General features: G+C 40.2%; 1 protein-coding gene across 2 annotated transcripts in view; it reads right to left on the reverse strand.

Moving 5' to 3' along the window:
• EPHA3 (EPH receptor A3) overlaps positions 1-25708 on the reverse strand; it is a 305625-nt gene that overhangs the window by 269471 nt on the left and 10446 nt on the right. For both annotated transcript variants that reach the window (XM_073305634.1, XM_073305645.1), the window contains exon 2: positions 15492-15556. In XM_073305634.1, the coding sequence (XP_073161735.1) occupies positions 15492-15556 (65 nt within the window). The remainder of the gene's footprint in view (positions 1-15491; positions 15557-25708) is intronic.

Below are 25708 nucleotides of genomic sequence, written 5' to 3' on the forward strand. Positions count from 1 at the left end.
TAGTAAGGGGGCTGCGTGACTCAAAAAGTTTGTGCATCACTGTTCTGCAGCACATATCACATGCTGGGGGACAATGAAAGGATTTGGATGAGGACAAATAGGTTCAGATCATAGAGCAGAGTCCCCCAGCCAGTACAGCGAGGACTCCTGCTGCAGGGCAGGGAGCCCTCTGCAGCCCTGCTGTCATGAGCGGGAAGGAGCAGGGGCCATGAGAGTGGGGCTGCAGGGGGCTCTCTGCTCCGCTGCAGTGCTGGTGACACCTGATCCCAGCAGGCGCAAGGTGTTGTGTGGGAGGCTGCAGTCCTGGCAAGGCAGAGCAGAGACTCCCAGTGAGGAGGAAGAGAAGGAGGAGGAGGGGAGGTCTGCAGGGGAGGCCACCCCACTGCTGAATGGTTCCTGAATTCTCAAGTGTATGAACTCCTGATTATCCAAATAAAATCAATGTCCCCCCAGGCTATTTGGATAGTTGGAAATATACTGTAAACCACTTATCAGTATTACTTCGCCCAGACCCAATACATCTCTGCCTCTGGGGCTAAAACATAGCAGCTGCTTAAGAGAACATGGCAAGTCTAACCAACTTCAGGGCAAAAAGTGAAGAAAACCACCATGTCCACTCGAACGTGGTTAGATCAGTTTTACCTGTATTCCTCCAGCATGACACTGTCCATTAAAAACCCTGTAGGACTGGTTTGATACACTTCTACAATATTGCCACCTACTAAACCATTAAATCAACTTCCTGCAGCACCCAAATATTCAATCAACATCTCCCAACTAAGTATCGATTCAGATCAACCATGTTTAGCTGGTGAGATCTGATGGGATCACAGTATAAAATGGTCTGGCTGCAGGTTCTCTGAAATCTGGTAACATCCAAATTCAAAATTTGTAACTTATTTCACTTTTTCATGTTAATATTTCCTTGCAATTAGACACATCCTTCTTTTTCAGTTCCTGTACTGATCTGTTTAGTGTTGCTGCATGTCCCCCCCCCCCGGCCCCGCCCGCCAATATCTGCAACACGCTACCCATAGGCAACTGCATTTTAGGAGAGGCCTAAGTGCTTCAAATATATATGGTTTGTAGAGTGCTTTGGATCCTTTGGGATGAAAAGCGGTAATATGAATGCAAGCTGATGTGTCCAGCTAAACAGGTTTTACACTTTTTCTCCCCCTCAGCTCCTTCCACCCCCCTCAAAAAAACCCAGACAACCCTGGAAGTATCTGTATACACCATAAGTGTAAGTATCAAGTCAACAATATGGGAATAGCTATGCAAATGAGACAGTGTAATGGTAGCATGGGAGTGACTGTTGACTAGAACAGCCCTGCAATACTCCTAATAAAAGCATCCTATCCCAATTATTATCCAGTCCAATAGCCAGATTATTATCCAGTGCAATAGCCAGATGAAATGGCTATTCGATGAAATTATCCAATCCAACAGCCAGATTATTATCCAATCCAATAGCCATATGAAATGTCTGACTTTGTTGTTAATGAAGTTCCTTATCTGCACATGCTCACCATACCTCTCCCCCTGCTAACTCACAAGACATTTCTTACCTCCCCATATATCTGATGAATATAGTCACTTCTTTATGGTCATCTGCTCAGATTCCATTCTGAGCATTTCCTGAACTCAGCACAAGCCACTGCTACTTTCAATCCCTGCTTCATAGTGGCACAGTGCATGAGGAGCAGGACTCGGGAAACACAGATCCCACCCTCCTGTGAGGCTAGGTAGGATAGGGACTGCTAGGGGTATAGCAGAGGAGGGAAGGGTGGCAGAGAGGAAACTGGAAGCAAAGGAGGAAGAGCTGATTGACACTGGTGGAGATGGATGTCTTTGGCTGCCTGCTGGGGTTAACAAGAGGATGAAGCAGTATAAGTGACTGGAGGCACAGAGGAGCCCTAGGGTCTAGGCCTCGAGGAAAGGGAGAAGGAGGTTATGCTAGTAGTGCAGATATTGCCGGGGACAAGCAGCTGAACTCCTAAAATATCGTAACCCACACTTACACAGCATGGCTTGGTCTCCTCTGGAGGCTGGCCAAGAGAGGTTGATGAGCCTGCTACTGAGCTAACAGATTTCAGTCTTTAAGCTCAGGCCGGAGAGGCTCATTGTTTTTGATCCAGAAGTCCAGGGTTTCAATTCCTGATGCTGAGGGGCTTCAGCTAAAAATACTTCACTTGCCAGCTTCAAAATTAGACTCCATGAGGAAGTGGGCAAATTCAATATTGCCAGACAGAATGAGACGTTGTCAGAAGCCTGAGCAGACTGAGCTAACTGCTCCTGCAGTTAATAAAGTGCTATTCCCTTGTCCTCAGCCAATCTGACTCCAGAGCATTTGTAAAATATGACGCTACCTCCATGTACTTTACAGTCCCGCATTTTGTAAAACAAGTTAATGTGTTTACAGAAGCCTACATCAATTAATAGGCAGAACTGGACAGCAACAAGGAGGAAAATAGTATCTGTGAAGGTAGAAGGGAATGGCTGCATTGTCAAATAGATGTTAATGGGAATTGTCATTGAGTCCTTATCAAGGAGCATTGCCTGACGGACACAGAAGCCGAAGCAGAGATAATGCCTACTTGGCTCAGGCCCAGAAGGCTGTATTATCAATTCCATTATTTGCCAGTACATCACCTCCAATAGTAAATTATTCCATTTATTCCTTTACCTCCAAGTGTCCCTTTAGAAAGTAATCTTTTGTCACAAGTTGTCAAGGTTCCTCCCCCACTCTGAACTCTAGGGTACAGATGTGGGGACCTGCATGAAAAAACCTCCTAAGCTTATCTCTACCAGCCTAGGTCAAAACTTCCCCAAGGTACAAAATATTACACCCGTTGTCCTTGGATTGGCCGCTACCACCACCAAACTAATACTGGTTACTGGGGAAGAGCTGTTTGGACGCGTCTTTCCCCCCAAAATACTTCCCAAAACCTTGCACCCCACTTCCTGGACAAGGTTTGGTAAAAAGCCTCACCAATTTCCCAAGGTGACTACAGACCCAGACCCTTGGATCTTAAGAACAATGAACAATCCTCCCAACACTTGCACCCCCCCTTTCCTGGGAAATGTTGGATAAAAAGCCTCACCAATTTGCATAGGTGACCACAGACCCAAACCCTTGGATCTGAGAACAATGAAAAAGCATTCAGTGTTTTACAAGAAGACTTTTAATAAAAAATAGAAGTAAATAGAAATAAAGAAATCCCCCCTGTAAAATCAGGATGGTAGATATCTTACAGGGTAATTAGATTCAAAAACATAGAGAACCCCTCTAGGCAAAACCTTAAGTTACAAAAAAGATACACAGACAGAAATAGTTATTCTATTCAGCACAATTCTTTTCTCAGCCATTTAAAGAAATCATAATCTAACACATACCTAGCTAGATTACTTACTAAAAGTTCTAAGACTCCATTCCTGGTCTATCCCCGGCAGAAACCAGCATATAGACAGACACACAGACCCTTTGTTTCTCTCCTTCCTCCCAGCTTTTGAAAGTATCTTGTCTCCTCATTGGTCATTTTGGTCAGGTGCCAGCGAGGTTACCTTTAGCTTCTTAACCCTTTACAGGTGAGAGGAGCTTTCCCCTAGCCAGGAGGGATTTCAAAGGGGTTTACCCTTCCCTTTATATTTATGACACAAGTCAGCTACGACACATGCAAACTAGTCCTCACAAGTGACTGGATTACTTGTTTGTGGAGACACATTTAATTTTAAAGATATTATTGACATTTTAGAAAATTAGATTAATTAGCCACAGACAAATTAGATGGTAAAAGTTATGAGGCAGTAACAGCAACATTATCAAGAGAAAAAAAATTTACAAGGAATTTTTAGTAGAAATTATAGCCATCAGTTTTGTGGCTCAACTTGTTAGAAAACATTTATTTTTCCCTAATCTTTCTCAGAGTAGTCCTGTCACAAATATGATGTACTCTTCGCATTTAAGACACTATATGACACACCATGTTTTTCTTTTTGTTTCCCAATCATCTTTAGTATTTAGTTATTATATTTTATGCAAATAAATTCTGCACAACAGAGAATTGGAGACATTAGAAACGTAAAGGTAAAACATTCCTTTAGAAAGAGAAAAACATTCAATGGTCATCTCTTTTCTGATAACTTACCACAAACGGTCTGAATTTATCCTGACAGACTGACAGAAATAAAATTCCTGCCCACAAAGGAAATTATACACTTTCTAAGCTTTGAAGTTCAAAGGAAAAATGGGACTCTGGAACGTGTACAATCCTAGTTCCAAATAAAATCTTTATTTAGGCCTTGGAATGGAAGTTGAAACTTGCATTTCTTGAAACCAGAGAAAAATGATACCCAACCTGCAACAACCTATTATACAAATAGCAGAATGATTGATTGCATAACTAATGAAATAGGATGGACTTTCAATATTTCCCCCCAAAACTAAATAAGGGAATTGCACTTCCTCTATGCTTATCTGCTTTTTTGTTTGTGTAATATTCTTTTTTTAAAATAGAAATGCAGCAAATAATTTGAAGCAGCGTGGTAATGAACTGAAAAGGCTAATGTCCAAAAGGAAAATAATAATAGGAGATCATTGCTGTGGGAAAGAGCAAATTTGAATTGGAATAAAAATGAATTTTCTATTACTCCACAAAGAGTTATCAAAAAACGTGGCAAGATACAAACATTCCTATAATCAGATTGAATTTGTAAATCAGTCAGTTTAATAATCAAAGGAACACAGATTAAGATTAGAATATACTAAGCAGTCCAATAGTTTATATAATGAATTTGGCAGTTTTTCAAACATTTTAATGAGAGGTTTTTCATTAATATTCACTCATTCCATAGCACTGGAAAAATAATTCACAAATCTATATGAATGTCAAAATGTTTTCAAATTATTTCCCCACCTCCTCTTTTTCATTCAGCTCCAGCTAAAAATGATGATGATGTCGTTTTCTAACTTGTAAACCTTGGCTTGGACTTTTTATTCTAAAAACTGGTTTTAGCAACTGAAGTTAATATACTGGTCAAAAAGCATCAAAGCTGACCAATGTACCCAAGAAGTCTGTCCTTGAATGTACGTGCATGGTTTCCATTCACTTCAACAGAAGCTGCGAACATGTATCTGATAAAGAGTGATACTGCCATTAGGCTTACGCATCAGAATTCAAACAATTTAAAAAAAATTGTATTGCATATCCTATGGTTAAAGCTCTAAAGTATAGTAGCCTTGAAGAGGAAGAGTTTACAGTATAGACATGACTCTTTGACTTCAGCTATCATTTAATAAAATGAAGAAAACACCGACTCAAAAATTTCATCTTCACAATCTGACTCATGGCTGTGACAATTTAAATGAATGACATTTTAGTTTAAAATACTGAGAGAAATTTTAAAAGCTTCATGGAAATACAAAGCAAAAGTCTTCACTTTACGGGTGAGAAACACTAAAATCTGCCTTAATATTGAAAATGAAGTTTCAATCCAAAGGAATGAGAATTTACACACACATTTATACATAGTTTCAAGGAAATGAAGAAAAAATATGTAGGGTATGAATTGTAACACTGCTCTCAAATTTAATCAGAAGATCAGCCCAAAGGTGAAAATGCTATATTTAAGATATATCCGAAACAGCACATTTCCAAGTGACCAAGAATCATAGAACACATATGTCAAAAAAGTTGATTTCCCTCAATCAACTATTCAGCATATGAAGGAACAATATAGTGTGTGATTCACAAAGACAGAATCCCAGATGGTTTTTTTCTGACAACCAGTTGTCAAAATACTCTGTCTGCATTTCAGATATCATCCACAAGCACTGAAAGCTAAAATGACAGTATACAACGTATACAATTGTTAGGAAACCAGAATTCATGCATAACATTGAGAACCTAAAAAACAAACGCGTAATTTTTAATAAGAGCTCAATAACCTCTAGAGAATAAGCAGACACACTATTTTAGACAGTAAAACACATCCTGTTTCCATTCTGAAGTAGGCTTAAATATTTAACAATAAAGTAGATATTTTCTATTTTATTTTTTTGTCTTACACAATATTTAGCATTCATGATTAGTTACTTAATTTTTGAAGTACTTTACTAATGTTTCATAAAAAAGCACACAACACGCAGCTGAGTTGTGTAAGTACTATCTCCTTTTCACGCAGGGGAAAAAGTGAGAGGATAAGTTACTTGTCCAAGGCCAAAGAGCGAATCTGAGACCAAGGTATCAGTCAACTTTAAATGCCTAGCAACTTAGACCTAGAAGACTAAAATTAATCTCCTCCATGGGATCATATGATAGTTCTAAAGGTTTTCACACAATCACCTGCTCCCCCAATCCTTGATCTGCTGTGAAATGACCCATCTCTGCAATAGCTTTTTCATAATTAATAAATATTTACATTGCAATATGAAAATAAATAAATAAAAATGCAGATGAAGCTTTTCCTTTTTCATCTGAGAGACTGCTATCAAAGACAAGGACCCAATCTGGATCCATGCTGTATCCAAGCTCTCAGGACTCCCTTGGGCACCAAGGATCTCACAGTGGCTAGACTACTCTGCTTCTTTGATGCCAATATTGGAAGAAAAATGTATCTAGGTGGATGTCTTTTCCCTGTGGGTTGTTTGATCAATTGGCTTTTTACCAATTGATCAAACTACCCACCAAAGACTTCTTTTGCTAAAGGCAAATACAACCACAAAGATCTCCTTCCTCCACATCTAGTTAGGAATGACAACCAAAGGGATATTTTACACAGATTCCTCTTCCTCTCTCTCTCTCTCTCTCTCTCTCTCAAATCCCATGAAAAAGACCAGAAATTGAAGATGGTGTCATGTGCCAAGTATGTCAGCTAAAGACAGGAAACAGAGCAAGTTTAGCTGGGGGCTGTCATTTCAAAGTTAGCACTCTGGTGTGATGGAAATATTGTTTTTTCCCAAGAGGAAAGGGGGTGGGGGGGCGGGGAGTCTTTTTACAGCATCCTTTTAAAAGGAAAAGGTCTCAGGAAAAGCACACATAGCCCTTCCTTATTCTGGCCCAACTTCAGCAAAACTTGATTAAGCATGTGCTTAATTTGAAGCATGTGTTTAAAAAAGTCCCACTGAAATCAGTGGATAGAATCAATGCTGAACAAGGGTAGAGTTAAGCACATGCTCAAGGGCTTTCATGAATCAGGGCCTCAGTGGGACTTCATGGGTCTAAGTCAGTGAAGAGAAGGGAACTACTAGCATGAATAAAGGACCCAGCGCTGAATTTGTGTCTTTGAATATTTTTCCTGTTGGGAGCCTGTTAGTTTATTCCTTAACCTCCCTGAAGTTAAGGCATTTGCCCAAGACTTGGGAAACCTGGGTTCGAGTCTCTGCTGCACCCTCGATTTCTAATGTGACCTTGGCAACTCAGTTAGCTTCTTTGTGACTCATTTCCCCATCTGTAAGATGGAGATACTAGCCCTTCTCTCCCTCATCAGGGTGTTGTGAGGATAAGTACATCACAGATTGTGAGGCGTGCCAAGATGACAATGATGGGGGCGGTCCATATAAATTCCCGAGAAACACAGAACAAAGGGATGTGGGACCAGATTCCAATATGACAGACTATTTTCAGCCTTTTGAAAAATCTGAAATAAGCCATCTTCCTCATTCTCATTAAGGGTTGATCCTGCTCCCATTCAAGTCCATGGAAAAGCTCTCACTGACTGTAATGTGCAGGATCTAGTCCTAATTGGGCAACCCACATTTTGCAGGAGTGGGAAATGCTGTTCTTCTCTCCCTGCCACAGGCTCCCTAATTGGGATCTGTAAGTTCTCTCTTCCAAATGCCATGAGTGTGAGGGCAAGGGATAAATGGGCACACAAGCCAAAATGTTCAAGTGTCTATAGTAAGTCCCCTAATCTATAATTAGGGACCTCAGTAAGTCCCCTGAATTTCAGCAGTATTGAGCAACCACCAGGGCCGGCTCTAGGTTTTTTGCTTCCCCAAGCTCCGAGAGCGCAACTGCTCAAGCTCCACCCCCACCCACCCCCAAAAGGGTGACCAGAATGCCGCCCCTGGAATTGTGCCGCCCCAAGAACGTGCTTGCTTTGCTAGTGCCTAGAGCCGGTCCTGGCAACCACAGCTCCCAGTAAAGTCAGCGTGAAGCTGCAGGTACTCAGGGATCATAAATGCTACCTATAGATTTAAGTGCCTTACTTCAGGCACCCAAAGTTTGAAAATTTTGGCCATAATTTATTAATGGTGATTATATGCAAGACAAATGTATGCACAAATAGGTAAGGCATATTAACCATATATGCAAGGAGTGCTTCTTTTCTATGGTTAGTAACAGAAAGAAAATACAAGAACTGGTTTTATCTTTTTTTTTTTCCTGTGAACCATAGAGAAAACTAATACATTTTCACAGCCAAAAAACATTAATGGTAACATTTAAAGATTAGGCCATGCCCTAATGATACTGTAGTACATCTAGTACCTTTTATATTCAGGTCATGTCATGAGGCGGGTACATGAAGGTATCTGAGATTAATGTTTACCAAACCAAAGAACACTAACCTAGGGCCAAATCCTAGTCAGCTTATTTATGCAAAAAATCACCCTGAAACCAATATGACCACTCACATGAATATGCAGAACGGGATTTGGACTCTACTCTTTTTGTCCTGCATGAATTATCCATCCCGTTTGTATTGTATATTATTAAAAGTCACTTGCTTTTTTATCTTCCCAACCCCCCCCCCACATCTGTGCTGCTGTAATTTACGTGAATTGCAGCTAATGATCAGTTGCGTTATGCTTAATCAGCATATCAATAATATACTCTGTAAAGACTAAGCAGCTCTTCCTTTTTCCCCGTTCAATGAAATCTACAGACATGGAGCGGGTATTTGACTGACAGGACAAAAAGGTTGCAGAGGCAGGTGCTAGTGGTGTCAGCACAGGATACAGGCTTTGTGGCTGCTGCCGATCACATTCAGATATAAGCAAACCCAGCTATTCTATTTTTCAAAGCAGTTGCTTTGCCGTCTGGATGGGCCAAGGTTTTATCTTGAACTGGTCTGAATGAGTTTGACCAGATCGGTGTCACTGATGCCAAGATTACGGGGGATTGTGGGGGATGGCTCAAGGAATGATCACGGTCTTACAGGGCCATATTATTAACCAGGGGTCTGAAACACTGCCATCAGGGAGTTATGTGGGACACATAGATCTCTGAATACCAATGAGCTATAAATCTTAACATAAATATTCAGGAATTTCTCAACGCTTCTGTTATATAACCCCAAGTAAAATCAGATTTTAGAATGAGATGTACCACAGAATACTGAGCATGACAATCACTTCGAATCATTTCCTAGAATCGGGTAAAATGATTAACCTGAAAAATCTCTATGAGATACCTTTTGATAAATCCCTGGCTGGGGGGTTATTTATATAAGTAACCCTCCTCAGCATCTTGACATTTATGGCTTCTGATGGGAATACTGCTGGATCTTGGAAAAGAGCTGGCACAATACCAGCATCCTCACTTGTGAATCACAGCCTCAAGTGTAGCTCTATTAGCTTTACCTTGTAAATCACTACCTCGCTCTTAGCAATGCTTCAGTACGATGTGACATCTTTATTACTATGTTTTTTCCACTGAAGTTTAAGTTCATATTTTAGTTAACTGGAAGACAGATGCAGCTGTATTTACAGGGTTTAATTAAACCAGTAGAAATAAAGGACTATGAAAAGGATGTTTCACGTTTCCACTCCCATTTAACTTTCCTAGTATTACATCACTTTTATGGCACAGTTCATAGTACTTTCTTTCTCTATTTCTATTTTTTAAAATTTATATTTAAAATTTTAAGCTTAAAATATCACAGCATGTAAAGGAACACAGTTTGGGGCCTGGTTCTGTACCACAATCACACCAAGATAAGAGATATAAGTGAATTTACTATTCTGTGACTTCAACCTAAGAATCTCATTATTTTAGAAGCACATCAGTACAATTCTATGTGTATTGTACAGTTTTGTTCCCCACGGATACTATGGTAGGTAGGAACCGCACATACAGGAAAAGCTTAGGCAGACTTACCCAAACCAACACTGACTTGCAAAGGCTAAAAAAATTGCTCTGTGGGATATGAGAGTCCTGGTAGAGTAATCTAGCAAGTCTATTTTTCTTACAGCCATCATGATGCCCTGTATCATTCCTCTGCCAGCTGCTTTGCCTCTTGCTGCTTTAGGCCTCCAAGGCAGGAGAGGCACAGCTGCAGGGAGATCAATGCAGAAGCGGAGTAGAGCAGAGAGGCTGCCAAAAGAACCAAATGAGGCTTTCGAAAAAAAATACAAAATGGAGACTAGAAACTGATGAGCTAGGAAATAGCTGGGAAGTTCTGTCCTGTACACCCAACTCACCAAAAGTTGCTTATTGAACAGTCTGACAATAACCATTGGAAACTTTTCATTCTGGAGTGGGATGGGTAGGAAGAGGAATAGTATAATCCAAACACTTATTCATGGTCCCATCTGGACACACAGAGATTTTCTTTGTATAAACATTTTAAACTATTATTTTAAGGCATTGTGATCATACAAACAATACTATTTAGCATTTCCAGGACACTAGCTATTCGCAGAGCACTTCATAAATATTAACTAATTCTGTCCTGTGAGGGAGAGAAACAAGTGTTGCTATTTCCAATGTACAGATGGAGAAGTAGACTAAGACGACTTGCCCAAAGCTACTGAAGGAGTCACTCACTGAACTAGAAGCAGAACTGTGGCGTTCACAATTCCCAGGCTTGCATTAAAACCAGGGGCCAGATTTTGACATGATGATCAGAACACACAATCGGCGGCAGATTTTTAAAATAGTACACTACCATCTAGGCATCTAAGTGTATTGGCCAGGTTTTCAGAAGCATTCAGCACCGAGCAGATCCTATTGAAAACTCATTATACTGAGCAGTTAAAAATGGATCATCCTGGGAAATGAAAAATCTGATTTAAAAAAAAAAGTCTCCTGCCAATACCGATGGTTTGAAAACTAACTATTCTGTGTACCCATCATTTCATTTATGTATGTACCATGTCATAATTCAATGGATTTCAAACAAATTCAGATAGGGGAAAGTGCAGAACACCACACACTGAACTACAATTAACGCTGCATTATTTATAGGGAGGCCTGAGGTCAGATTTTCTAGCTCAGCACTCAGCAGTTCCCATTTAGATATCTAAAGAAGTGGCCACTGGCCTGCTTTTTAGGAGTGCTCAGCGCCCAGTGGCTCCCACAGAGAACGCTGAGTGATGACAGGGAACATCCATAAAACAAAACAGATGCGCAGAATAAAGTTGACAAATGAGCAGTTTTGTCAGATTTTTTTATTAATATTTTAACTGCCCAACAGAACTTCGAAATCTGAGACTTCACACACTAATAACTTCTCACTCCCATGTTAGTCATGTGAGTCATCTTACACCCTCGGACATGCCAGAATCCTGACTCAAATCATACCACTGCCTCCTCCAAACAAGCTGATGAATCACAGGATAGTGATGTTTTGGATACTCTAGAAGATTGGGCATTCGGTCAAACTCAAGGTGTGGTAGGAAGAAAGGCAGATAAAGATGACAGGTTTCAGAGTAGCAGCCGTGTTAGTCTGTATTTGCAAAATGAAAAGGAGTACTTGTGGCACCTTAGAGACTAACAAATTTATTTTAGCATAATCTTTCGTGAGCTACAGCTCACTTCATCGGATGCATTCAGATAAAGATGAGTGATCCCTGAAGTATGGATAATGGATCACCCATAGTAAAATAGGAGATGGAAGTACCTTCAATCTATAGTCTAATATCTCCATGAGCAAGAAGCAAAATGGCTATTTAAGTAACATTTTTAATCAAAACTACCAATAATCTGGAAGGAAAAGGAACACAGAGCTCTGCCCCAATTAAAACATATTGCACTGTTTCATCTGCTGTGTGCCAAACGGAGCTCTCAGATGCATGTGTGCAACGCCAAGTAAAGACTCCACCAAATCCAAGGAGAGAATTTGGCCCCAGGTGCTTTACTGTCACATTCAATTACTCAAACAGCAATAAAAAGAGTATTAGATTTCCAAATGGCTCTTTTTTTGTACATTGTTCTTCTAATTTACAGTTGGGAAGGGATGGGGTGAACACCAAGAATGGAGAGGAATAATTTAGTATGGTACCCAGGAGCATGACACAATGAGGCATAATGGAACTAAATAAAGAAAGGAATATTTAGACTGAATATAAGGGGGAATCTTTCTGACTAAGACATATATTAAGCTGTGGGTTACTTTCCCATTGGACAGTGAGAAAGCTTCATTACTTGGGATTTTAAAATTGACTGTGCAAAGAATCTTTTTAAAAATGTACTCAAGTGAACCATCCTCCACTGTGAAACAGGAGTACTGGAGTTTCTTTTACCTACTGGGAAATCATAAAGTTTCAGCTATCAAATGGCTGACTGCTCCTTCAGTAATAATAATAACAAATAAAGAGGTAAATGTTTGGTAAGCCATAAATCAAGTATTTAAAAAAACTCAATCAAACAGAATTTATACGTGTCTCTTTTGCTTCAAAAAGTTTAAAAGCTAGAAGTGTAAGAATCCTAACACTAGACAATTTCAGTTACAAATAAGAGATCCAGTTGAATTTGTTCTAGACAATATTAGAAAATGTACAAGAAAACACACAAAGAAATGTATCCAGATATTTGCCTAACTTTTACCACAGAGAGAACAGCACCTTTACCACAAGTCAGCAAAAAAACCCAAAAAACAAAAAACAATAAAATAGACATTTGTGACATCTACTGAAAATTGGTCTACACATTTCCATGTCAGTTCTAGTTTCATCTAAAAGCATCACTAAGAAGAATAGTTCCACACTACATATTAGAAATGCACATCATACAGGGAGGAAGATTTAAAGACAATTTGCATAAAATGGGGAAGCCCCACCCCTTTAATTCTTCTCATTAAGGATGACCTCACCATGGGGATTACATGCAGTATGATGTATGTTCTAATGAAAAGGTAACATACTAATACAGCACAAACCATAATTTCATAGATTCATAGATTCATAGATATTTAGGTCAGAAGGGACCATTATGATCATCTAGTCTGACCTCCTGCACAATGCAGGCCACAGAATTTCACCCACCACTCCTAAAAAAGACCTCACACCTATATCTGTGCTATTGAAGTCCTCAAATTGTAGTTTGAAGACCTCAAGGAGCAGAGAATCCTCCAGCAAGTGACCCGTGCCCCATGCTACAGAGGAAGGCGAAAAACCTCCAGGGCCTTCCAATCTGCCCTGGAGGAAAATTCCTTCCCGACCCCAAATATGGCAATCAGCTAAACCCTGAGCATATGGGCAAGATTCATCAGCCAGATACTACAGAAAATTCTTTCCCGGGTAACTTGGATCTTACCCCATCTAAAAACCCATCACAGGCCATTGGGCCTATTTACCATGAATATTTAATTACCAAAACCATGTTATCCCATCATACCATCTCCTCCATAAACTTATCGAGTTTAATCTTAAAGCAAGATAGATCTTTTGCCCCCACTACTTCCCTCGGAAGGCTATTCCAAAACTTCACTCCTCTGATGGTTAGAAACCTTCGTCTAATTTCTAATCTAAATTTCCTAGTGGCCAGTTTATATCCATTTGTTCTTGTGTCCACATTGGTATTGAGTTTAAATAATTCCTCTCCCTCTCTGGTATTTATCCCTCTGATATATTTATAGAGAGCAATCATATCTCCCCTCAACCTTCTTTTAGTTAGGCTAAACAAGCCAAGCTCCCTGAGTCTCCTTTCATAAGACAAGTTTTCCATTCCTCGGATCATCCTAGTAGCCCTTCTCTGTACCTGTTCCAGTTTGAATTCATCCTTCTTAAACATGGGAGACCAGAACTGCACACAGTATTCCAGGTGAGGTCTCACCAGTGCCTTATATAACGGTACTAAAACCTCCTTATCCCTACTGGAAATACCTCTCCTGATGCATCCCAAGACGACATTAGCTTTTTTCACAGCCATATCACATTGGCAGCTCATAGTCAACCTATGATCAACCAATACTCCAAGGTCCTTTTCCTCCTCCGTTACTTCTAGTTGATGCGTCCCTAGCTTATAACTAAAATTCTTGTTATTAATCCCTAAATGCATGACCTTACACTTCTCACTATTAAATTTCATCCTATTCCTATTACTCCAGTTTACAAGGTCATCCAGATCCTCCTGTAGGGTATCCCTGTCCTTCTCTAAATTAGCAATACCTCCCAGCTTTGTATCATCTGCAAACTTTATTAGCACACTCCCACTTTTTGTGCCCAGGTCAGTAATAAAAAGATTAAATAAGATTGGTCCCAAAACTGATCCTTGAGGAACTCCACTGGTAACCTCCCTCCAACTTGACAGTTCACCTTTCAGTAGGACCCGTTGTAGTCTCCCCTTTAACCAATTCCCTATCCACCTTTCAATTTTCCTATTGATGCCCATCTTATCCAATTTAACTAATAATTCCCCATGTGGCACAGTATCAAACGCCTTACTAAAATCTAAATAAATTAGATCCACTGCGTTTCCTTTATCTAAAAAATCTGTTACTCTCTCAAAGAAGGAAATCAGGTTGGTTTGGCACGATCTACCTTTTGTAAAACCATGTTGTATTTTGTCCCATTTACCATTGACTTCAATGTCCTTAACTACCTTCTCCTTCAAAATTTTTTCCAAGACCTTGCATACTACAGATGTCAAACTAACAGGCCTATAATTACTTGGATCACTTTTTTTCCCTTTCTTAAAAATAGGAACTATGTTAGCAATTCTCCAATCATATGGTACAACCCCTGAATTTACAGATTCATTAAAAATTCTTGCTAATGGGCTTGCAATTTCTTGTGCCAATTCTTTTAATATTCTTGGATGAAGATTATCTGGGCCCCCCGATTTAGCCCCATTAAGCTGTTTGAGTTTCGCTTCTACCTCAGATATGGTGATGTCTACCTCCATATCCTCATTCCCATTTATCATGCTACCATTATCCCTAAGATCCTCTTTAGTCTTATTAAAGACTGAGGCAAAGTATTTGTTTAGATATTGGGCCATGCCTAGATTATCCTTGACCTCCACTCCATCCTCAGTTTTTAGCGGTCCCACTTCTTCTTTCTTTGTTTTTTTCCTATTTATATGACTATAGAACCTTTTACTATTGGTTTTAATTCCCTTTGCAAGGTCCAACTCTACTTGACTTTTAGCCTGTCTCACTTTATCCCTACATATTCTGACCTCAATAAGGTAGCTTTCAAATTTAGAATAGACTATTTTTGAAGCTCCAAAGGGCCCCAGCATAGCGTTGTCTGAAGAGGAAACAATAGTTAAATAGCACATTGATCTGTAGCAACACTTTCCCATTTCACAGTCTAGTGAACTCACCCCATGTGATGGGTAGGAGATCCAGCCCAGCTCCCCTTGAATTGCTTTTGAATCCAGCAGATTAACTATAAAAGAAGAGAAAAAGAAGAAGAATGAGTTTCATTTGCCTCTGTCCCTTTAACCACAGTTACTCTCTACTAAAAGATGTGTTTATTTGGGGGCCTCGTGAAGTCGTTGATTTGTTCAGGTGGTCAGACGGTTTACTACGAAAGAGATGAAAGGATCAGCTTGTTTATATTAAAACATTGTAAGTACAGAGGAGGTAGAACTTTTAAAACAATTGGCAAAACTAAGCAATGGATGGATCTCTGTCCAAATCATTACAGCGAGAGGGCTGGGGGGAAGGGAGAGGAGGGAGGAAATTGAGCTGTTCTATCTGCAGCATACAATGCAAGGTTCTCCCCTCATATGCCTGAAATTTGTGTCAATGCATCTAACTACATAGGTGAGATGTGAATATTTAAATCTTTGATTAAAAGCTTACATTTTCCCATATATACTTTTCTCAGCATACAAAAATAAATAATAAATGCTGACTAAGGGCTTTACCCTTTCTGCCTTCTGATCAGATTGATTCTCCAAATCATCTTGCACTAATGGAGTATTTTCCAGAATTATATTAAATAAAATATTAGATATTTTTAAACCACGGTGCTTTAACTTCAAGAAAACTTCTTAAAGATGACTGCCACTGGATAGCTATCATCAGGGTTATCCTTTTTCTTTTAACCTTTTGTAGAAGAGTGCAGATTTTATTTTGGAATACCTTTGAAATGTAAAGTATCTAGTTAATTAAATGAGTTTTTTTAAGCTCTAAAATAGATCCAATAAAGCCCATTATTCCCTGATACTGCTATTTTGCAAAAACAAAAGCAAGTTTTATTTGTAGACTCTAGTCAAGTGAAATAACTGATCAGATGGCTCCACAAACTACACATTTATTTATTAACGTGAACCAGGACAGATGAGCCAACACACATTAGTGACAGAGTCATTGTCAGTCTTAACATTAGCACCAGTCAATGAGACATATTAATACAAAACAACAGGGATCCATGCATCTCTAATATGTATCATTTACAATTTGGGATTTTTGTTTTAAATATAAAAACTATTGACAATGACAAAAGGAAGAAATCTCATTCTATATACAAGGGAGTTTTAACATCTCAGTATGATGTGACTTTCAAAAAGAAATAACCACGGTAATCTAGGCAGTAATGTTGTAGGGTTCTTCTGTTTTTAAGCCTGAAGGGTTGTCACTGTTCTCTGGACCAGATGGTGTGGGCATTGGTGCTCAGAGAAAGGAGAGGAATGGGATTAGGAGGGGGGGAAACCCTGAAATTATCTATAAATCTGTTAAGTAGAGCTATCTGTATTAATTTTGGCATCCTTCATGACTTGCTATTTAATTATGGCCATTACTAAGAAAATAAAGCAATTAAAACTTTTTTAAAGGTACCACACAGGGGAAAAAAAGGGTGGGAAAAGACGGATGTATGATCTCAGAAATAGACAAAAACAATACATCATTATAAGGATATAAATATATTTTTGAAATTGTGTTATTCCATAGTGAATGAGTTATTCTCCAGACTGTGAAAACAAAAGTACTTCCGTGACAATTACATACCCATTTTTAAAGAAAATTACATTCTGACTTATTTCATTTTTTCTAAGGCCTGGTCTACACTACAAATTTAGGATTAAATAAACCGTGTTAAGTTGAACTAATATTGTATGTGTTTACGCTACCAAGTCCTTTCCGCTGACCTAAGTGGCCTGTAAAGTTGACTTCCATACTCCACCTCTGTGAGAGGCATAGCGCTTGATTCAACATCTATGGGTCGACATGGGGATAGTGTAGACACTGCATTGTGTAATTCGAATGAATTGGCCTCCAGGAGGTGTCCCACAGTGCTCCGCTGTGACCGCTCTGGAGAGCACTTTCAACTCCACTGCACGTCAGCCAGGTACACAGGAAATAGCTGCTCCCCTGGTAAAGCCTTGGGAACTTTTGCATTTTTATTTCCTGTTTGATCAGCATGAAGAGCTCACCAGCACAGCTGATCATGGAGACTCAAGGTCGCAAACGCGCTCCAGCATGGAGTACACAGGAAGTGGTGGATCTTATTGCTGTGTGGGGAGAACAGTCTGTGCAGGCAGAGCTCCGATACAGCAGAAGAAATATTGACATCTATGTCAAGATTGCGTGGGGCATGGGTGAGAAGGGCTACACCAGGGACATGCAGAAGCACCACGTGAAAATAAAGGAGCTTCGGCAAGCGTACCAGAAGACAAGGGAGGCAAACAGTCATTTTGGTTCTGCCCCACAGACATGCCACTTTTATGAGAAGCTGCATGCTATTCTTGGTGGCAACCCCACCACTACCCCAAAACACTCCATAGATAACTCCCAAGAGCCCCAGGCGACCTCGAGCAACAACAAGGAGGACACTGTTGATGAGGAAGAGGAGGAGGAGAGTGCAAGGCAGGCAAGTGGAGGATCCATTCTCTCTGACAGCCAAGTACTGTTTTTAATCCTGGAACCCACCCCCTCACAGGACCAGTTGGCAGCGGAGCATGATGCCGGGGAAGGCACCTCTGGTGAGTACACATTTCCAATCAAACCGTAGAGGTTGCATGCTATTATTTTTTTAGTTTAATCTACACAAAAGTAGGTGTAGTGGGTTTCTGGGAAGGGCTGCCTTATTTTGTCCACCACGGTAGGACACTTTCCCATGCTACTCCAGTATTAACTCTGCTGGCATCATTGCAGCATAAGGACCAGGTCTGTAGTCAGACGCTTGCAGCATCTGCTCCCTTGCCATAAAGTGTTGATCCACCAGGCCAAGGAGGAAACATCTGCTGTCCCTCTTCCATAGCTTGGGCTCCAGGGAGCTGTGGCATCTGTGTCAGAGTGCTTGACAGCAAAGCAAATCCACCAATCATCCTGACTAAGCATTTAGGTCCCGGCGGTCTCCTGCCCAGCTCCAACTGCCATTCTTCACAAACTCACTTCTATCAGACTAATGATGAGCATAGCACTCCACTTATTTCAGATGGTACCTACCATGGTTGCCATTAAAAAATTCTCAGTAGCCAGCAATTACCACACTTGAGTATGAAACATCATAGCTTCATACAAGGAGGGGGCAGAGGGTGCAGAATGATGGCAACCTCGGCCCACAAGGACCACAATGTCTCACCCGATCTCCTGAGCTTCAAGTCCATCAGCAAAATCCCAGGTCTTTTACCTCTAGGAGCTGTTCATTTTATCTCCTTAATCACACTAGAAACTGGCCACAGGGGACACCAGCAACTAGCCTGGTTGCACCCCACCCAAGCTAGGTATTATTATTTGAAGAAATGGAGTTTCAGGGCAAGACATAAACAAGGGAAGCATACAGGTATGACAGATATGTGGGGGAGGATAAGCTACTCACCCCTAGCACATTGGATTTTCCAGTGCATTTTATGATTTTATGGCTATCACTAGGTAAAACAGCCTGTGGCTATAACACACTCGCTTTAACCTACACCTCACAGCTGAGGAGTTAACTTGATTGCATGTCCAAGTGGCTCAGCTGCATTCCTTTCAGACACATGTTTGATATCTGCATGTGTGGATATGCTGTCTGAGTTGGCCTCTTTACCTCAATACAAATAAAAATGACATGTTTGAAGTTTTCCCCATCCTAACCATTAGTGTACATAGCATTCATTTATAGAACACTATTCCCAAGTTAGAATGAACAAACAAATTACAGAGCAGGAGAGAGTCTGCAATTTAGACGTAAAAATAGCAACCAAATCAGCTAATAGTATCCATCTGGGGGGGACGTGGGAATTCTTCCAAAGGGGAGTGAGGTGTTGAAAAGCACAGTATTAAGCAGTAGCAGCCAGGTTATCATCTGCAGCATGCTGAATGCACAAACTGAATGCAATAGAGGTCTTCATCTAACTTCCAGTTCCTTTGGTCCCTGCTTCCACTTTTCCCATCCCCCAAAACAGAAACACCAGACACACCACTTTCACATGCATCCCACACATTTCGCTAACACTGGCAAATATTTATATAGTGATAAATTCAAGAAGGCAAAAGCTATGCTCCAGACCCGTCATTCTGATTTTGTGCTGAGCTTATTGATCAACTTTGTACTGTATAATCTTGTACATCCCCCATCACTTTCTGGGAGGGGCCGAGACTGAGAAGTCTACTGCACGTTACATCTCTGGTGGAAAGGGATCAGAAAGCCTTATGGACCCTCACTTGACTAACCAGGTTATCCCCACTCATTATAAATGCAACCAATTTCTCTTTCTCTGTTAAATGGTGGGAGGTAAGAAGAAAGAGCGCACGGGTGGAAAACAGTCAAAGAAAAAAACCTGAGGGATATGGATTGTCCTGGTAAAACATCTTGCCCTTTGCTCTGTGGAGTCATCAGTTGTCTAATGGGATTCATATTGGAGACCAGAAAATCTCAGTCTGGCTTCCACTGCATAGGAACACAGAGATAATTTCGTTTCTCAAAAGATTTAGGTTATCAAGAACCTCACTCGAATTTGAAGACAGAGCATTTTCCCCCTAGAAACAGCCTTCAAAGAGATTTTCCCCCCAGAACATCTTTATCTGTATCTAGAAATATACCACTTCCCACCCCACCTGCCCCCCACGTATTACTTTTTAAAAATAAATATTTTGCTCACTGGAAAAAAAAAGTCATGAGATATTCAGCTCATTTGTCCTAAGGCCCAGAGGAAGAGCAAAAACATGCAATCTCATTTCCACGTACTTCAATACAGGGCAAACAATTAATTCAGCTAGACCTTATTAGGCTGCAACAGGCACAATGCATGGCACAAAGGCATGGAAGAGGAAAATGATTGATACAACTAGACATCGTGTGTCACAACATGATCCATCATGCTAGAGATCTAGAGGGAGGAAATTCTTTTCCTAGAATATAAAATGTAAGGACAAAGACAAATAAAAATGTGAATTAGATGTTTGTGGCCTAAATCTTTTTGCAAGGAATTACTGGATTATAATAAAGTAATATGTCAGATTATAGAGATTATTGACCCACATAATGAAATCACTTCAAAGATTTAATTAGATGGGTGGTAAATATACCGTAGTATACTAAGACAGCATGTTGATTTATAAAATCAACCTGACTAACTTATTAAATGTAATATAAACCAACATCCAGCCAGACCGTCAGCTGGTGTGTATCAGGGCAGACCAGCAGGTTTTTAAATATGCAATTAAAATACTTCTTAATTAAGAACAAAAAATATATATTTAAATTGAATCTTATGTGTTTTAACATGAAAAATCAGGTGACCTGCATAAAGTTTGAAAAAAAGTAGATAAGGTGTGCAGCTATTTACATGACAGTATTTTTTTCTGTATGGGAAATTATTATATCCAAGAACACTATTAGCATAACCAGGAACCACTCCAGTGAAGTCAGTGGTGGCATAAACTGTTGCAAGTGCACTGAACATCTTGTCTGATTTTCAGAGATGTTGATTTCAATAGGATCTGTGGATGCACAGCATGTCCAAAATCAAGCTACTAACCTCCCTGTTTTGCTAACTTTGGGAAGGAAGGAGGGATGAAGTGTCTAATGGTTATGACAGGGCACTGAGAGTCATAACTCTTGGTGTCTTTACAGTTCTCCCATTGAGTCACCTTGTGTCATCTCAGGCAACTCACTTAAGCTCTCCATGCCTTTGTGTCTCTACACTTCTAAAATGGTTGGATTATTTATCTACCTCAGAGTTGTGAAGTTTATTTTATTAAAGTTTTAAGTGCTCTGAGATTTAAGCCTGCTGAGTCCAGTCCTGCACAATGTTCAGCTTCCTCAACTCTCACTGACGCCACTGAGAGCTGAGGGTGCTCAGAAACAGATTCTATTTCCATGCCAGCTGGTATTATCGAGCCGGAATCTTATTTAAAATGTTGCCTTCAGAACTTGCTGTTCATTCCTTCAAACCTCCAGCCTTACTAGCGTTGCAATATTTAATTCTTTGGTCGGTTTGTTACAGTGGGAGATGTAATGTGGACTCCAGCTGAATAGAGACAATGCCAGGTATTGCTGCTTTAAACCGTTTTTTTCTCTACAAAATGTTTATGCCCCATCTGGGGAGTGGAGGGTGTCACTGGTATACAATTGTCATAAAAGAATGGCAGTTATCATACCAAGGAGAAATGAGCGCAGAAGTATTCTTGTAAGACAGAGATAAAAATCAACAGCTCACTAATACCTCAGTGCATTGCACTAGTCCACAACACATGACTGTTTTTAAAACAATGCTAAATATTGGTGAGAGGGACTTCATAACCTTGCTGCTTGCCAGTATTTAAATATCACAGCGATCTACAAAATGAGCAACAATCACAATTCCAGCTTTGGGAATTCAATGGCTTTAGTCCTTTCATATAACGGGCTTGTTCACTGTACAGTATGCTATGGCTATTTATGCCATATGGCAACGTGCCTGCAATGCTGTCTATTAACAACATGTTCTTTCCTAAGAGCCTTGCCTCCTTGCCTGCTGCTTTGGGCTCCAGAGTAGTCGACTTCCCAATTTAAGAGAAACCATAATAAGCTACCTCAGTTCAGGCTGTGCTAAATTGTAAGAAAGAATCTCTTCCCAGAGCTTGGAACAGGAATATAACACACATGGAATACAAACTTGCTTGCATTTTTGTAGGTATTGTAGTACAAGGAACTAGTGAAATGAACGGGTTTGAGATGTGTTTGATATACAGGCCCACTGACAACAGAAACTCTAAATTTATCGACTTGTTTCTGTTCTCATGTATACCATGCTAAATCAGGAGTAATTTCACAGAAGACAAAAGAGTTAGGCAGAAAACTAGGAAGGGATCAGAATCACATTCTCCACCTGAAAGAGGCAGCACTTCAAGGAAGACGTGAGGTTCAAACTTCTGTAGTAAACCGAATACAAAATAAATACATTCCCCATCTGAAGAAAAAACAATTAACCAAAATGTTGTGCCAAGGAGAATCATCCTGAGGTAGCCCGTGTTTCATAAAAACTGGAGGAGAGAGCCTGCCAATAGTCAATTTTCAAGATCTAAAGTACAAGGATTTGATAACAGCAGCTTTGTTTGTCACTAAACATTCCCCAGTCATGTGAGGTAAGAAAGGATCACTGATTTGGCTAAAATAAATGATTTTTCAACTACTCAAACATTTTTCAAGTTAAAGTAAAACAACACCATGTAAATGTTAGAAAGTCAAGGTGGGTGAGATAATATCTTTTATTGGACCAACTTCTGCTGGTGAGAGATTTACCTCACCCACCTCGTCTCTCTAATATCCTGGGACCAACACGGTTACAAAAAAACACCGCATACACGTAAATGTTGTCTGCTCTGGTTAATTTGGAATAATATTAGTTATTAGAAAAATGCTAGCAAAGGGGAAAAAACCTTATTGTGGCTATCCAACACAAAAAACGAGGATGCTCATAACCAAAATATGCTGTGTAACTCTCTGGGAAGCAAAGAAGGCACTTTGAAGCAGGAACCTAGCCAGGATTTGGTTTTGGGGTGGGACAGAGTGGAGTCTGTTCACATACTTACATACATTTTTAGAATGGTAGCCTCCCTGTTGCCAGGACAATCCGCACCTGAATTTTTATACACTTAATCAACTATGTGTACAGGTCTGAGGGTCGGCTCCTCTAAACTACCAGATTACAGGCAGAAGGGAGGGAGCTGAAGTTGCAGTTGCTCAGATTTGCACCCAGAGTTTGTTTTCTGGGTGGAAATGGCAACTGCAAACAGGCAAGCTGGGTTGTGGCCAGGGTGAAGACATGCCCCATTGTGTACAGACATCTGGGACGAACCATCATGATGGTCAAAAATAAGGTAAAGGGTTTCTATGGAATTTCTGGTTATGGACAGGAAGCGGTTTGGAGATTCGGAATTCTGGCATAAACAGTTCTAACCAATGCTATGTTCCTGTTCAAGTAACAGCATTCAGAAACAACATGTGATTCTAAATTACCCTTGCCCCAAATCCTTTTAAGTAGCTGACTTGGGGCCTGATTCTCTACTCATTTACATGAGTATATATTCATAATAGTCCAGATTCTGTAGTGACATTAGAGCCACTTTATGCTGCTCAAGTGGCATAAAAGGGCCGTAGTTCATGCTGCAAATGCCCAGCTGAGAACTCCCCTGGTATAGGAGAAGTCTGCTCGGTCCAAGTGTGTTGCTCTGGGACCTTTGCCTCCTCAGTCTCCGGCACATGGAACATGTCAGGCATCTGGTCATGCTGCACTCCACCTATCCTTCACTGGTGTAAGTGCCCTAGAAACCCCAGTAGAAACTTGCTATTTCTTATGCTCTCCTGCTCAGGCGCCTCTAAGATTTGGCCTTTTGTGCTATACAGTTCTCATTCCAAATGTGGACCTTAGGGGGAAATCTTCTGGCAGATTAAGGCCATGCCATAGCCTTTGGGGAGACACACAATTGTAGTGAGAACTGCAGTTTTTCTGCTATGCCCCTCTTATGTTGAACAATACAAAATAGGATTTTGTGCAGAGCATTACAAATTTGGCAAATGCCATTTTCAATCTGTGGTTAAACTGCTGACTACAGAACTGTACAAGCAAAAAAAAAAAAAGCCACATCCAAAAAAATGAAACAAAAACAACTTGCCGTAAAATTGAGTGCAGCGGCAACCGAGACAGAAAACAAACTGGAGGGTACAGGCCTCCATCATTCTGGCAAAGATGTTTATTACATAACAAATAAGCCATGCCCCAAATCCAAAAGTTATTGCTATGAACTCAAATAAAAAGCACAGCCCAACCATATTCAGATGTGTCAAGTTACCTTTCAAATTATTAGTGTTCCAGAAATCTATTTTTATTAAACGGTAAGTTCTCTATATTAGGTTAAATCATTTATTGACTTTTTGTTACATGTCAAATCTTGCAACACTGATATTTTGCAACTTCTGGCAATTGGCCTTGTATTTCAGGAGCAAGAGAATTTCATTTTTCCCTCAGTTTTATTCTTTTCAGCAAACATGCTCCCGAACTCCTGGTGGAGCCAGATTCAGGTAGTCTGTTCTTCCTAGGGTTGATCAGAGAAGGTACCAAAATAGGAATCTCATTGTAATTCTCTCTCACGGGACTGTTGTTAAGCACTTAACGAGGGGACTCAGCACACTGATGAGCACTACAGAAATGCCCACAAATAAAGAGCTAGATTATAAACTGCAATGCCCTAGGACCAGACTAAGGAGGAACCTGTGACTGAATCACAATTTTCCCCCGACTCAACGATTGCTCCATACAGGAAGTACTTTGCTGCTGGCTCAGATCAGTAACACATTTCCTCACTCCCTCTTCCCTCGTTGGCTCAACTAGTGCTAGCTGGTAGCCAAAGGCTCTATCCACTCCTCACTCCTGCCCATTCACTCTCCACCCACCTGCACGGGCAATGGAGATGTTCCACAGGGCTGTTCTGCTTCCAACTCTGAGACCCACCAGATGTAATGCCTATACAGCTGAGTTAGGGACAAGTTACATCCTTCTAACTCCCCTGCACATGTACAGAACAAAGGACAATTGTGCCCTCCCCCCAAAGGCGTGCTAAACACTATGAAATCCTCACACTAAAGGTGTAGAAGAGCAAAATATTATTATTGTATTTAAAAAAACCCATAAAGCTGAAAACGTTTGGAAACAAGAATTAAAGTTACTAAAATTTTGTTACTGCAAAACGTAGAGAGCTCACTGCATGCTAAAATACTTTCCCCCTCATCTCAGTGGGGGGGGGGGGGAGAGTGTTCAGAGGATAGCCATGAGATGCAAAATAGTTTGATGTATAAACTAATCTATTTTGAGCATGATCCTACAGAGTGCCAAATGCCCTCAAATTCCCATTGAACTCAGTGGTTCACAGAAAGACCATGCCCTATTTCTCCCAGGATAAAAGAAAAGGCACATGTAGTCATCTCTACTCAGAAAGCATCAACACTGAAATAGTAGATGTTTTGCCAGTCAGTAGAGAGCAGTTTTGGCAGAGTTACATGGTGGATTTTCTCACACCTGTCTGTGTTATTTTGACAATTTGCCTAGAAAATATTTTTATGTACGATCACCACCAGAAACATAAATTGATTTTTCTCAGTCTTAAACTCTTATACAAGAGGAGTACA

This window comes from Lepidochelys kempii, chromosome 1 (assembly GCF_965140265.1).
Source record: "Lepidochelys kempii isolate rLepKem1 chromosome 1, rLepKem1.hap2, whole genome shotgun sequence".
In the NCBI taxonomy this organism is placed as follows: domain Eukaryota; kingdom Metazoa; phylum Chordata; order Testudines; family Cheloniidae; genus Lepidochelys; species Lepidochelys kempii.